Here is a 13,501-nt window from a genome sequence, read left to right as displayed (position 1 = left end):
GAGCCATTCAGGCTGCGATAATGATTTCAGCAGAGTTAAAAGTCTTAGTCTAAGTCCAAACTTAGCTTGGACTGGAGCTCGCACACATGCCAACCTTCAGCTGTTTCACTCTCACATCACTGAAAGATCAAGCCATTCTCCAAACTTACAACCTCTGCCATGAGACGTTTGTTACGTCCAAACTAAAGACAGAAACGTCAACAAAAAGTGAGACTGGATGTTAAAACATCATTAGCCACTGAACTACGGTCTCTGTTTCCACGCTGAATGGCTTGAGTTGACCGCAGTCCTGGTTTTGATCCGAGTTTTTGGCAGCTGTCAGCCTGCTTCTCCAGATCCCTCAACCCTCATAATCACGTGTCCTTAATGTATTTAGACACTCCAGTAACGGTGGATCAGGGACTCTGCGCAAACAAACTTATATTGGTGCGTGTTACAGGAATAATTCAGCAAAAAAGAAAAGGTGGAAGTGAATTCAAGCTTTTACTCCCCGGACACACCCCAGCAGTTTATCAGGGTTGACAGGAAGCTCAGGCCGCGTTATCTCCACACTCTGGTTAGCAGCGACTCTCTGGGGATGACGCCGGGAGTGTGTTTGTGTGTGGCGGGGAGGGGAAAGGGAAGGGAAGGGAGGTTTTGTGATGAGGAGACCTCAGGAGGCGAAACGATGGCCAAGAAGGCGCAGACCCCCGCACCTGATGGAGGAGCAGGGATATACAAGGTGAAGCCCCCCAACCGCCGGCGAATCATTAAACAACTGCAGAGAGACGCTTCAGCCCCCCCGCTGTCCCCCACCCCCTCCCCCTGCTGAAAACAACCCGGTCTCAAGCATTGTTCATACGTTCCTCCAACAGTTAAATCAAAACATGTTTCACAGTGGATGATATTTCTCTCTAATGAGCTCGGTTAGGTCACAATATGGGAGAACCGGAGATGCTAAATTGCTACCATTCTTTTCCTGTAACCTCCCCCCTTTCCCCCAAAATATACCAGTATTAGTTTTTCAATGTGCTGTGTGTGTGTGTGTGTGTGTGTGTGTGTGTGTGTGTGTGTGTGTGTGTGTGTGTGTGTGTGTGTGTGTGTTTGTGTGTGTGTGTGTGTGTGTAGAGACAAAGAACGTGTCAAAAGCCAGAAGTGAGCTGAGTAAAATGAAACAAGGTGTGGAGTTATATAGGAGAAGGTGAGACGGGTTAATAATACTGTAAGGCTCTGGAATTAATAATTGTGTGTGTGTGTGTGTGTGTGTGTGTGTTGGCCTGTGTTTAACATGTCTGCAGACATCAGTGCTCTCTTCCTCGTTCCTCCTTCATCTTCATCCACAAATCATGCAGTATACCGAGGTAAATATTTCGACGTGTTGATCAGGTGATGAGTTTTGTTGCTAGGCAGATTCTGACAGATAATCCAGCATATTCATCCTGATCGCTCTGTTGAATGTGTCCGAGCAGTTGAAGCTGATTGGCTGAGACCCTCACACGATAAAATCAGATGTGTAGTTTGTGAATTTTTTGTTCTTTGTGCCTTTAAATGACAACTGGTCTTCAGCTGTCACTCAAACTGCTTGTAACTTCTTCATTCATTCAGCTGCAGAAACCATGAACATAGTTCATGGGTTTTAATGAGTTGAACTGCTTCCCATTTGAAAGTTTTCAGCCATTCACCATTAAAGAACATTCATATTTACTTCAGGCCTTTCAGGTTCAGAAACCATTCAGACATTTTTCAGGCCTTCAGGCTTCAATCTCCCAGGCACTTCGGCAAAACCTTTAGCAATCACAGCACATTTTCTTCAGGAAATGCATTTCTAGTTCCAATTAAGCTTTGACTTTCTTGCACACTGTTAGTAGTTTTTCCTCAAACATCTGCAACGTTTTTTGCTTTACTTCCAGCTGTTTTCAACATTTACTGTGATACCAATTATGGTTCTTTATCATGAAAAAGTAGATAGTAGTACTCTCTTCTTTCCTCTCATGTTGTCTGCATATCCAAACTTGTTTACTTTGCTTTAAATAAACAAACATATTCTTTATCTGCACATTTAAAACAAGATACAACAAACGCCTTAATTTGAACAAACAGTCTTTATGGTGTTAAGCCTCGATGCAAAGGGTCCATATGGATCATGGTAAGACAAAAGGGAAAGAAATTGAAGAAGACGAAGATGAAGAAGAAGAAGACGCCCCAGTGACTTTTCATTGGAGAAAGCTCTTTATTTCTGATTTCATTACGTCATGTTTACAACTCAGATTCAATCCAGCTAAAGAAAAAGGCGAATGTCTCTTAAAATCAAAACATTACAAGTTCAGCACATTCATATGGAGACCCGGGAAGTTCCTACAATGACCACACGGGGGAGACACTGAGCTAATGAGAGCCATGTGGCTCCTGTGGGCGCAACTTCAGACCTCTGTGAGCAAGTTAGGCAAAGAGAGAGAGAGAGGGAGAGAGAGAGTCTGTGTGTGTGTGTGTTTTCTGCTCCACAGTCAGATCATTCTGCTGCGCTTTGAAGAAGCAGCGAGATCCACCAAGAGACGCATCAAGCCTCGCAAACTCTTGCAAAATCTATTTTTTCCGGAGGGGTTTTTTCAGCCGTGATTAACTTTTTTTGTTTTTGTTTTTGCGTCTCGTGGATGTGAAAAAGAGGGACGCGGCTTTTTATAAAAGCACCCAAAGCCGGAGGAGGAATGTATCCAACCCGGGCAGCGGCGAGCCTGAGCCTGGAGCGTGTGTGGAGAGGTCCAAGCTGCGCGCTGCGGGTCACCCTGCGGGTCGCCCTGCTGCTCCACACGGTCCTGGACCTGAGCGCGTCCGGTGAGTCCCGAACCAAACCTCATCTGTGCAAACCAAACCTCATCCTGACGCGTTTTCCTTCCTTGCTGCTTCTCTTGTACCCACACGTGTGCAATCTGCCAACACGGATCCCCCAAAAAAACTCATATTTGTGCTGTTTTAGTGTCTTTATCTCACTTTAAAGCCAGTTTAGATCATCTGTCACCGCTGCTGTGTCCCTGTAGTGATGCAACTTTATTTTCTATCTCCCCTCTGCCTCCTAAATCATCTCATAACAGCCTCTCCTCTCACGTAAATGCGCTTTGGTTTTTACATGATGGTCGCATTGTCATTCACAGGCTGGACTCCATCTGTAGACAATAGCTGAGGCTCTTAACGAGTCAGCTGGGGAGCCATTGTGCTCTGCAGCCCCAAACAATTAAAGGCAGTTTAATGATAAGCGAGGTGTTAAGGGTTTATTTAAGGGGGGAAAAGTCAAACAGGTTTAAGCTCAGCTTGGTACTCTTGAGTTCAGATGGCTGTGACACAATGCTGCACACACTACTTTGCTTCCACATGTCTGAGTGCAGGATCACATGCTGATGTTTGGCTCAGCAGTTTAAGTATGATTTAATTTGGGGAGAAATGTTTATGAATCTGTTGCTCTGTGTGTGTATGTGAATGTGTGTGTGTGTGTGAGCTACATTTCCATTTTTCCATTTCTGAGTGTATCATCAGTATAAAACCATCCTCCCCTCTCAGATGGGTCATGATGGATGATCTCCGGAAGGTTTTTCATGGATTGTTTGGATTATCTCTGTCCTCCTTTTCAAAGCTTGTGGCGGTTGCTGTGGAGGTGTGTATGGCTGAGCATGATGATGTCTCCTCTGCTGCCTGCACTTTCCTTCAGTACCCCTCTCTCTCTCTCTCTCTCTCTCTCTCTCTGGCTGAGGAATGTTAATCCACATAACTTAACTGGATGAATTAGCTATAACCTCTTGATCAAATATGGAGGATAATGGAAGAGTGCAAAGGAACTGCAGCGATTCCATGTCTGGGAAAAGTGGGAAGTGGCCGGTAAACAAAAGACACACTGGGAATTCAAATGTGAGCAATCGAAGTGAGACTGAGTAACTTTCACAGCTGCTTGGTGTGATGATTCAGAGTTTCGTGGAATTTCTACACTCAAATTATTGGGATTTAAAAGGGCACTCTCTATATAAGAAGCGTTGCTAGGCGACAGCACTGACCATGTCGTCGCTGCTCTGTAACAAGAATGATCGGTGTGTTTCAAATGTGATCAGTGGTTCTAACAACCGTGCAAACGCGACGAGGCAGAGAGTGAAAAGTCTGGTCTGTCCGAGCTGAGTCACGTTGCCGTCAAGGTCTCTGCTCAGCCAGCAAAGGTCCCAGTGAGAGGTCAAAGGTCAGAGGACTGTGATTCGGTTCCCAAAGCTAGTATTTCCAGCATCAATCAGGCCTTTATTTGCCTTTGTAGAGACAAAAGAATTGACAGTTTGTGTAGATTAAAGTGACGCTCAAGTGATTTAGCAACATTTCTCGTCAGCTGAGCTCACGTTGTTGTTTTGTAAATTGCATCATTCTGGAGATGTTTGGTTCATTTAGCAGGTCTGTAGGAATTCAATGGCCCTTATGGATCCATGAGCTGAACATCGGAGATGAAAATCCTCTTAAAGCTCCTCGACAAGAAGTTACAAGTTTTTGATAAAATCAAATAGATTCACCGTTACTGCAGGAAGTTTTCTAACCTATTTCTAACCTTAAGTAACCCTGATTATAGTGACCTGACCCAAATGTAAAGGACCAGAAAATTGTGATATTCTGTAACATCAAATAATCAAGTATCAGTTTCACGGCTCCAGGCAGGAGATCAGATGCTGCGCTGTCTCGTGTTTGGCTCATTACTCATTATATGTTGAGATCAAACGGCTCGGGATAGCGTTGTGGTCATCTCGTGGTTCGGTTTTTATTGCCCTCTTATGCTCGTGACCTCATCTGGGATCTCCTGATGCTGATCAAACGTACTTCATATTGGTGTTGGCTTTCTTCTTCACACACACTCAATTCGCCAAATATTTGAAATGGGAGTATGAGGAGCGTCTGTCCATGGAGCCAACTGGCAAGACAGAAATGAGGCCAGGTAACACTGATCTGAGGACCAGGACCTCGGCCTGTGTGGAGCATCACCGCGTCTCATTCTCCCAAAACATTGCTTCTTTAGTTACCAATGAAAACTCTGAGATGTTTTCCATACTGGTGCACTCGCTGAAACAACAGTTTAAAAGCTCACTGGAGGCTTTACATGGCCAAGCAGTCGGGTTTCTCCATTAAAGAATCTCGCCGCGCTAACTGATTTACTCTTAATCCCTGAACCCGAAACAAGGAAACCAGCTCTTCCAGCAATGGAAATCAGATTACAGCTGAAAGTTTGGACGCCTGCGGTGCCTGTAAATACTGAAGCGTAAGAAAGATGCATCAGCTTTTCAAAGATACTCCCTGTAAACCATCTATCTTCTGCTTTAACATGCTTCATACTGGTTTAACATGCAGGGAAACATGGAATTCTACAACTTCTTTTATTCCTACATTTGACAAGACAATGTTTCCCAACTGTATAAACCATGTTAATGTTTCTTCACGTGACATTCAGGAGACACGCTAATTACGCATTGAGCTGACATGAACATGTGAGGCGCTCTGCAGGGCAAGCAGCTCTGCCTTAAATCTGTTTGGAGGTTCCATTTAGCCTTTTAATAACACTCAGGGAGGCTATAAATCATGTTGGGTGGAACTGCCGGCGTAGAGTTTTCAGCAGGACACACTGTTGACACTAAAGGCACTTCACCTCTGGAAAAAAAGCCCCTCCTGGGCCCTGCAGGCTGAGTGTGTAGGAGCCTGTCCTCCTCCTCCTCCTCCTCCTCCTCTGTGCTACAGGACGCCCTGTCTTTGGGACATTTCTGTACATTTCTCACCTCACGCAGCCCTGATCTGATCCTGTCCTCCGTGCAGATCAGTCGTTAGGTTTCCAAGCATGCAGTAGTTTAGATCATTGGTCACGCGTGTCATTGTCTTAACACGCGTGAAGCATTGTAATCAGTAGTATGAGGAGAGTCTGTTTATATGCCTGATAAATCAATTTACAATTACATCATCTAAGCTTGTTACCCAGCGTAACATCACTCTGATTTATGGGATTGTCAGTCGCATTGTGTTTCCTGGTATTGCGCAATTAATCTAATATTGCCAAATGGCTGATGCATAACAGTGTGAGTAGGATTCATAAATGCCGTCATTATGGTAGCAGCAGCATTGCCTCTAATCCTGGCGCTGTTCACGAGGAAGTGGGTCGCTCTGAGACGCAGCAGCTTCTGTAGCAGCCCAATGTAAATATGCTTCAGACTGTGTTTAAGGGGTTTAAGGCCTTTAGCTGCTGTGTCGTACAGTGTAACCACAGAAACGACACGGCGCTGTGGGGACAAAGCTGTGGGTGAGTGAGCGGATGTGTTTGCTCGCACCCGTAGCACTTCCTGTCTTGATTTAGCGTTTATTTATAATAATTGTACCTGTGCTTCAGATTGTAAGAAGAATATATGCATTGCAATTGTGCAGGCGTAGTATTTACATAACAGATAAAATAACGATTTATTGTCTCCTCCTTAGTGTTTCTCTTTTTGTTTATCAGCTGCACTATCTGAGCTTTCCATCACAGCTATATTCACACTCGCTGTGCGACAATATGGAATTTATCAACCTTTTTATCTCCATTCTACGGGACGTGTCATGGGTCGGGTGGTACCGCTCCTCCGCGTAGATGCTCTCTGGCCTGTCTCAAGCCCAACTCCCACCACACACACACACACACACACACACACACACACACACACACACACACACACACACACACACACACACACACACACACACACACACACACACACACACACACACACACACTACATTAACTCACGCATCAAGTGCCGTGCATCCCTAAAAGCTTTTGGCAGACATGGAAGAATGTGGCGGGAGCTGTATGTGTGAAACAGATGTATGGTCTCTTTCTGGGACGAGTGTGTGTGTGTGTGATGGGGGGGGGGGGGGTTGAGCTTTTACATTGTGACAGATCGACTCCATTTTGACTTTGTGGAATGGGGAAGAAAGTCGTTGGCGTTAATTTAATCAGCACGTAGCCATAAATCATACATGCTGACTCTGGTTTATGTCACTGGTTTAAATCGTTGGTGTGTAAACCGTGTCGTGAACCGGCAATTACCAACTTCCACTCGTTATTAAGGGCATGTGTGTTTGCCAAGGATCCGCACTGCCATCGCTGTGAGGACCTTGTCAGCTAATTGTTTAATTGATGCTTTAAAATACGCACAATCAGTTTTTTCTGATTTCCGAGCGCCTCATTGGTTCTCGTGGTGGAGGTATGAAGTTTCTGTTCGACGCCTGGTGCCAGTAAATGCTACAGTTGTTTTCCGTCGACTTGCTGCCTGAAATTTCCTGATGATCTGTCGTCAATGCTTTGGTTGACGAGAGGAATTCTGGAAGGGGAATCCAATTTGGGTTTTCCTCCTTTTTACAGATCGTCTCTGCCAAAAAAGAGGCAGTCTGAGTGTAAATTTCCTGCGTTTTGGTAATATTGGCAGGGGAAAAAAAACTGCTCTTATTTCCTCAAATCGGGCGGCACCGCGCGGGCGGTTCAGCGACCAGAGTTGGCGACAAATCAAAGGCGAAAGTACAGCTCGCTCAGATCCTAGTTCGGCGACTTTTGATGAAGTTTCTGCCACGGCGAGCTGTAGCCAAGCGTGAAAACCCCTTTCCTGCAATTTACTGTCTGCACAGGAGGTCAGTCTGCTGCGGGGGGAAAACCTCCATAGGATTTGGTGGAACTGCAACGCCGGAATAAAGAAAAGGAAGAAAAGACGCTGGGTTGTAAGAGACAGAGTGGCACTTCAATGACTTCAACAGAGGGAGAGTCTGGAAAGAGCAGCGGGATCGGACTAATTTCAGTTTTTGGGGGTTAATTGATGGACTAAACGCTGTATTTTCCCACTTTTCCATTGATTGACCTGTGTCCAACAATCAAAATAAATATCGCGTTCTATACATTCTGTTCTTTCCTCTCAATGCTGAAGTCTCTCCGCCGCTGTCTGGAAGACAAATTACCCCTCAGCCGCATAAAAAAAAGCTCTCTGCTGTACTTAACGCACGCAATACAATGAGTCTTTTGCTGGCGTTGTAAGTCAAGCTGCAAGGGCAAGAGTGTGCTGATGACAAAGTGACACTTTAATGAGCCTAATGGAATAAGCCACACATACTGCATATCAATTCCCCATATGGACTTGGCACGGTCCAAGTGGAGCACAGCGGCGGGAGGGGGTGGGACAGCGGCATCTAAATTTCATTGAGGCCGCTCTTCGCTGGGGTTTTATCAAATGACTCCCTGCTTCTGTCCGCCCTGACTTACTTGGCCCCGGCTTAATTCGAGGAGACCGCGCCGCCTTTCGCTTAATAGGCGGCTCGGATGAAACATGGCTTTTAAATCCCCCTATATGTGTCGGTGTAAATCTGTTTAAACCTTGTTTGCATTGCATTAAGGACTTCACAAACCCCCCCTGCCTGCAGACGGGCAGATCTCTCTCCCACAATTAGGCCTTTGTACGCGTCCGCGCTCCCTCCAAGGTCATAAATACCTCAGCCTTTATGGACGTCTCGGCCAAAAATATTAATATTTATTTTTCGAGAAACGCGCGTAACTTATCAGTCAACGGAAGGTTTTTTTTGTTGTTGTTTTTGCCTGGTAGATGCATTGCTGTCAAGAAGGCTTTTATGCATTCATGTTCACAACATTTCCCTACTTAAGTGCCTGGCCAAAGCCAAATAGTGGGATGGCGGAGGCTGAGTGGTGATAGACGGAGCCGGAACGTCGCTCGCAGAGGAGAAAATCATTAAGCGTGATGTTTGTTCTGCAAAGTGTAAATGAATCGGAAAGGGACAAAGGGGAGACGCAGCGTGGAATGGAACATTGACGCCTGGACTTTAGGTGGGACAGACGGAGCCAAATTTCAATGCCAATATTCATTTTCCGAAGTATCAATCTACAGCCGACATATGAAATGTGTGTGTGTTTGCCTCTCGACCTACACACAGATCTACTTTCTGTCTGAGATGGGGAGAGAGAGAGAGACACCCCCCCCCCCCCCCTCCACCTCCTTGGCACAACTCTTATCTGGCTGGCATGAGAGGGACGCTGGCTCTGGCTCTGTCTCTGTCTCTGTCTCGCTCTCTCTCCCTCTCTCTTTCCATTCCTTCCTTCTTGCTTCCCTTCCTGGGCTTTACGACTCTCTCACTCCACACACACACACATACTTCCACACTGTTCACCTTGGCTGTGGAGTGGCGTCTTCCTCGGCTGAGTGGCTGGGCTGTTTTTGGCTCCTCTTGTGTAAGTGTGTGTGTGCGTGTGTGTGAGGACGACTCAACACCAGCTCCCTCTTTCTTCAGCAGAACCATGATAACAGGTCAGTGTTTCCCTCCGCCAAGGAGGTTCTGTCATCGGCCTGGTTGTGATACCTGTCAGCCTGAAGGTGGCACTCCAACAACCACCTCTACATTTTGGCCTGTAACTATTTTGAACCTGAAGAATCAAAATTCTTTTCCCCCTGGATTTCTTCCATATAGGCCACGCCCATTTGCACCAATCGAGAACTTCTCCTCACAGTTTTGATATGAAAGTTAAGTGGGTGTGGCTCCATCTGCAAAAAGTGCTGCATCGGTCCAACAATTTTGTCTACATACAATGACTAAGTTACGGCTCTCTGAGTGTCTTCAACTTTTATGTTGATTAAACTCGTGCTTGTGCAGGAGTTGGTACGAGCTTTTGCACTACACAAACACTTTAATTTTATACAAACTTATCACTATTACAGTAATTATATGACATCATCAGTTGTACTTTTCCAAATGTGCACTTTTTGGCTGCTGCCTCATTCAAATCTTTCTTCCTCTGTTTATTTCTGTCTGTCCTCACCTCCTCCCCTTCCAACACACACACACACACACACACACACACACACACACACACACACACACACACACACACACACACACACACACACACACATACACACACTAAGCTGGTGTAGGTAGCTCTCCGCCCCTGTAGCGCTCTGTAACGTGGAAAGTGCTCAGCGTACAGACGGCACTCAGAATTATTAAAACACAGATGTTTGGTTTACAGGAAATTGAATTTTACGGAGCATCTAATGATTTGTGTTCAGTGCGAGTTAGTTCAGTGCTTCCTACGCGTGTGTGTGTGTATGTGAGAGAGCTGATTTGTGCTTTTCCCTATGATTCAGAGCTTTAGAAAGTTTCACATGTTTGTTTAACATGCAGAGAAGTGTGGCTGTCTCTCAATGGACTTTTATTGCTTTATAATTATAATCGGTACTTGCAGAAACAGCACAATCCGTTTTGTAATCAAAAGTGGAGGAATTCAGCCTGTTTTGAAGATTAGTTCCTCTAAATAGGTTTAGGACTAAGCTGCTGCTTTAAACAGCCTAGTTTTGCCACCAAATAGAGTTAGAGATCGGCTGAAGCAATAACAAGATGTTGAAGGTCTCAGCATTTCTCTGTTCTGTTGTTTCCAGTTGGGAATTCAAAGTGTTTGATTCTTCTTTTCACTACATTTACACGCATGTCAAAACTCCCAGTTCTGATGTGATTATTTCCAAATCTCATGTGAACTTTGGGTTTTGCTTCAGGGTTTTTGGTTTACAAACTGAGATTATGCATGCAAATCCTTCAACGTCTTACAACCGGCGTAAGCATTCCGCGCATGCATTTCCTTTCCTCGGCGTGCCTCCTCTTGCAAGATGATTAAGTGAACAAGTCATATTGAGCGAAAGATGGAATCCAATCCATGTTTACCCATGTTTGTGGCTCATTCTGCATGTTTGGCCTAAATTGCAGTACAGGCAAAAATGGAGTCTGGAGTCATTGGAGCGCGGCGTTCCCTGGAGGATCTGTGCCGTGTCTGCCAAAACGCTTCTATTCAATCTGAGGTCGCCCCGTGTGGACAGAGCCCTGTTTTACATGCAAACGGCCTTTTCGGGATTTCAGCACGCACGTGGACATGACCTTAGCGTGTTTGTTTAACCAAAGGCTTTGTCAGATTGTTTCCACAGCCAGCCCTTTATTAAGCAGCAGCCGCTGTTTGCCCAGCCACTTCATTCACACACAAAAGAGTTAAGAGGGGCTCAGTCTCCTACTCCGTCGCCTCTCAAACCTTCGCATTGAAGGACCCCTGAAGAAAACCACGGACAATAACAATCTGCATCAGAGCCTCTAAGAGCCATGTTTGTTCATTTGAGATTAAAGCTACCGTATGTAACTTTTTAAAACACCAATTTGTGAAATTAGCCGAAATCCTCATTGTAAAAAGCACGAGTACAAAACGAACTACAGACCATCTGACAAGGTTCACTTAAATGGAAATTCCCTTTCTATCTATTCTAATCCTGAGTTAGCCACACTGACCAAGGAATCTGGACCTAAAGGTCTCAGTGGAACGGTTTTTAGGTAAGCGCCCGTCCAGCAAACCACTATTGGTTAGCCGTCTTCCAAATTCGGCGCCAACCGGGAAATCAATGCCCTCATGTGGCACCGCCGGCGGTCACCATTGTCCCATCAGACCAATTTGATATGGCTCTGGGAATTTTCAATCATCGTGACAATCTCTTTCAGTCTGAATGGATATGCGTCTACCATTTGAAACAAAACTCTAACTAAAGACTAAGAAACCATCCACTTTTTGATTCCAGAAACTAAAGCTGGGAGCATGCAAGTCAAAGGATTACAACGTTCTCAACACCAAGAGCTTTGGAGAAACCTCAAAGCCTCCCTTGCAGTCTTTAGGGAAAAACATTTTACGCAGTTGAAGCATACCCGCACAGTCACTGGTTGCCTCTTTAAACAGTTTCGACTTAATGGTCTCGCCATACGCCAGCGCTTTAAAAGCAGAAGTTATTCATGTCTTTGTTCAAAGGCCGAATGTCCGCACGGAGTGCCGGGGTTTAAATGGAAACAAGCGTGTGAAAGAAATCACAGACGCACAGACAGAAGTCAGTAGTCATTGTGCATTACTGACTGTCCAGATGCGTTAGCCAGAGCCTGGTATAATCTTTGAGGGAGTCCTGTGGCATCTGTTTGAAGTCTGAGCGACTCTGTGGGATTTTGTGCTGAAATGTGCTGGAATGGTAATGGAAGGGTACGGAATAGTCACGGAGAAGGAATCTGTCCCTGCGCTGCTGCGACAAAACTCTGCCGCTCTTCTTATCCGTCTCTGTCTCTTTCCTGTACCATAAGTGAGTTTAGCTCGCGTAGGAGAGCTCTGTATTTAACCCCGGGGTGGGCAGAAAGGAATCTTGTCTACTGGGACTTCTTGAACAGGAATATATACATTTATCCTGCGGGATGCTGAATGCCGCTGTTGCCCTTCATGGAATCTCTTGCGCTGCAAGGCGAATAAGAAAAACCTACATGAGTGTTGAGGGGAAAATTGAGTTTACCGCTTAAAGCAGACCCCTGTTTTTCATATTTCCACTTTGAACAGTTATTTAATTTCCCGCTAGATGTTTATCAAAGCTGGCACCGACTTGAAACGAGCCCAAGTTTACTTACTGGTGCAGTTGTGTCCTGCATGCCAACAGTCTCTCTCTCTCTCTCCTCACTTGTTTTCTGTCTGTCTCTCTCAACCTGTCTCCCTCTTTTGGTGCCCCTCCTCTCCTCCCCCCTCCCGTCCCCTCCGGAGCGCATTGATTTCAGCGGGGCAGGAAATGAAACTCCATTGCCCCTCGAACTCCCAGCAGGGAGAGAGGCAACCACGGGAGCGAGAGAGGAAGAGGCGAGGCATCTAGTTAAGAGGGCCGATGCTGTTTTAGAAAGGGATGAAAAGATTGATGGAGGGAGGGTGTGAGAGAGGAGTGGGACGGTCAACGCAGCCAAGAAAGAGACGAGAGGGGCGAGGCCAAGAAGCACTGACAGCTGGATTAGAATAACACTCAACTAATGGTATCAATCAAAAACATGAAGCCTTTGAGTTTAGTTCTTAAAAAGCACATTAGATAGGAGAAAAGTTTGGAACTGAAGTAGGAAGTGATTCACCCCAAACACAGCTATTATCACTTTTACATTTGAACTAACCATCTAAGCCAAAACGTCCATTTTGTCGTTTGTATCCCAAAATTTTTCATAAATTGTGACAAATGCTTACATGTAGATTTTCTGTACAAAGCCCCACAAAAGTTTGATTATGCAGCTTCACATTCTACTATTTCTGATAAACTGAATGAGGTCGTTATTGTTTCACTGTATGCAAAAACAAATTAAACAGGAGTAGTTCAACCTGGTGATTGTCCACATTGGGGATTGCATCCCACCAATCAGCAACGTTTGATCTTTCAAACGTATAACCTTAGAACAGGAACTAAAAAGGTGTTTCTAGTTCTGTGGTGCGAATTGAAGGCAAAATTCCTGATACAGTTACCTGTGGTGCAAAAGGGGCTAATGGAGGTCGAGGGGAGCTCTCAGTGGTGAACTCGCAGAGGCCCCTTTATCTCTGACAGCCCCTAACCTTCATCCCTCTATCAGAAGTCAATGATCTTCTCCTCAGAGGGGCTTGAATAAGAGGCTTAGGCCCGCGTGATCC

At 45.4% G+C, this 13,501-nt stretch overlaps 1 protein-coding gene across 1 annotated transcript in view; it reads left to right on the top strand.

Annotated features, from left to right (window-relative positions):
* The first annotated feature begins 2,518 nt into the window (after positions 1–2,518).
* The window catches only part of ror1 (receptor tyrosine kinase-like orphan receptor 1), a 114,876-nt gene continuing 103,893 nt past the window's right edge, over positions 2,519–13,501 (top strand). The window contains exon 1 of the mRNA XM_076170136.1: positions 2,519–2,811. Within this exon, the coding sequence (XP_076026251.1) occupies positions 2,685–2,811 (127 nt within the window). The 5' untranslated portion in view covers positions 2,519–2,684. The remainder of the gene's footprint in view (positions 2,812–13,501) is intronic.

The sequence above is a fragment of the Genypterus blacodes genome, unplaced genomic scaffold (genome assembly GCF_046128005.1).
Source record: "Genypterus blacodes isolate CSIRO-AG114 ecotype Tasmania unplaced genomic scaffold, CSIRO-AGI_Gbla_v1 ptg000215l_1, whole genome shotgun sequence".
Taxonomy (NCBI): Eukaryota; Metazoa; Chordata; class Actinopteri; order Ophidiiformes; family Ophidiidae; genus Genypterus; species Genypterus blacodes.
This window is presented reverse-complemented; position numbering and strand designations above follow the sequence as displayed.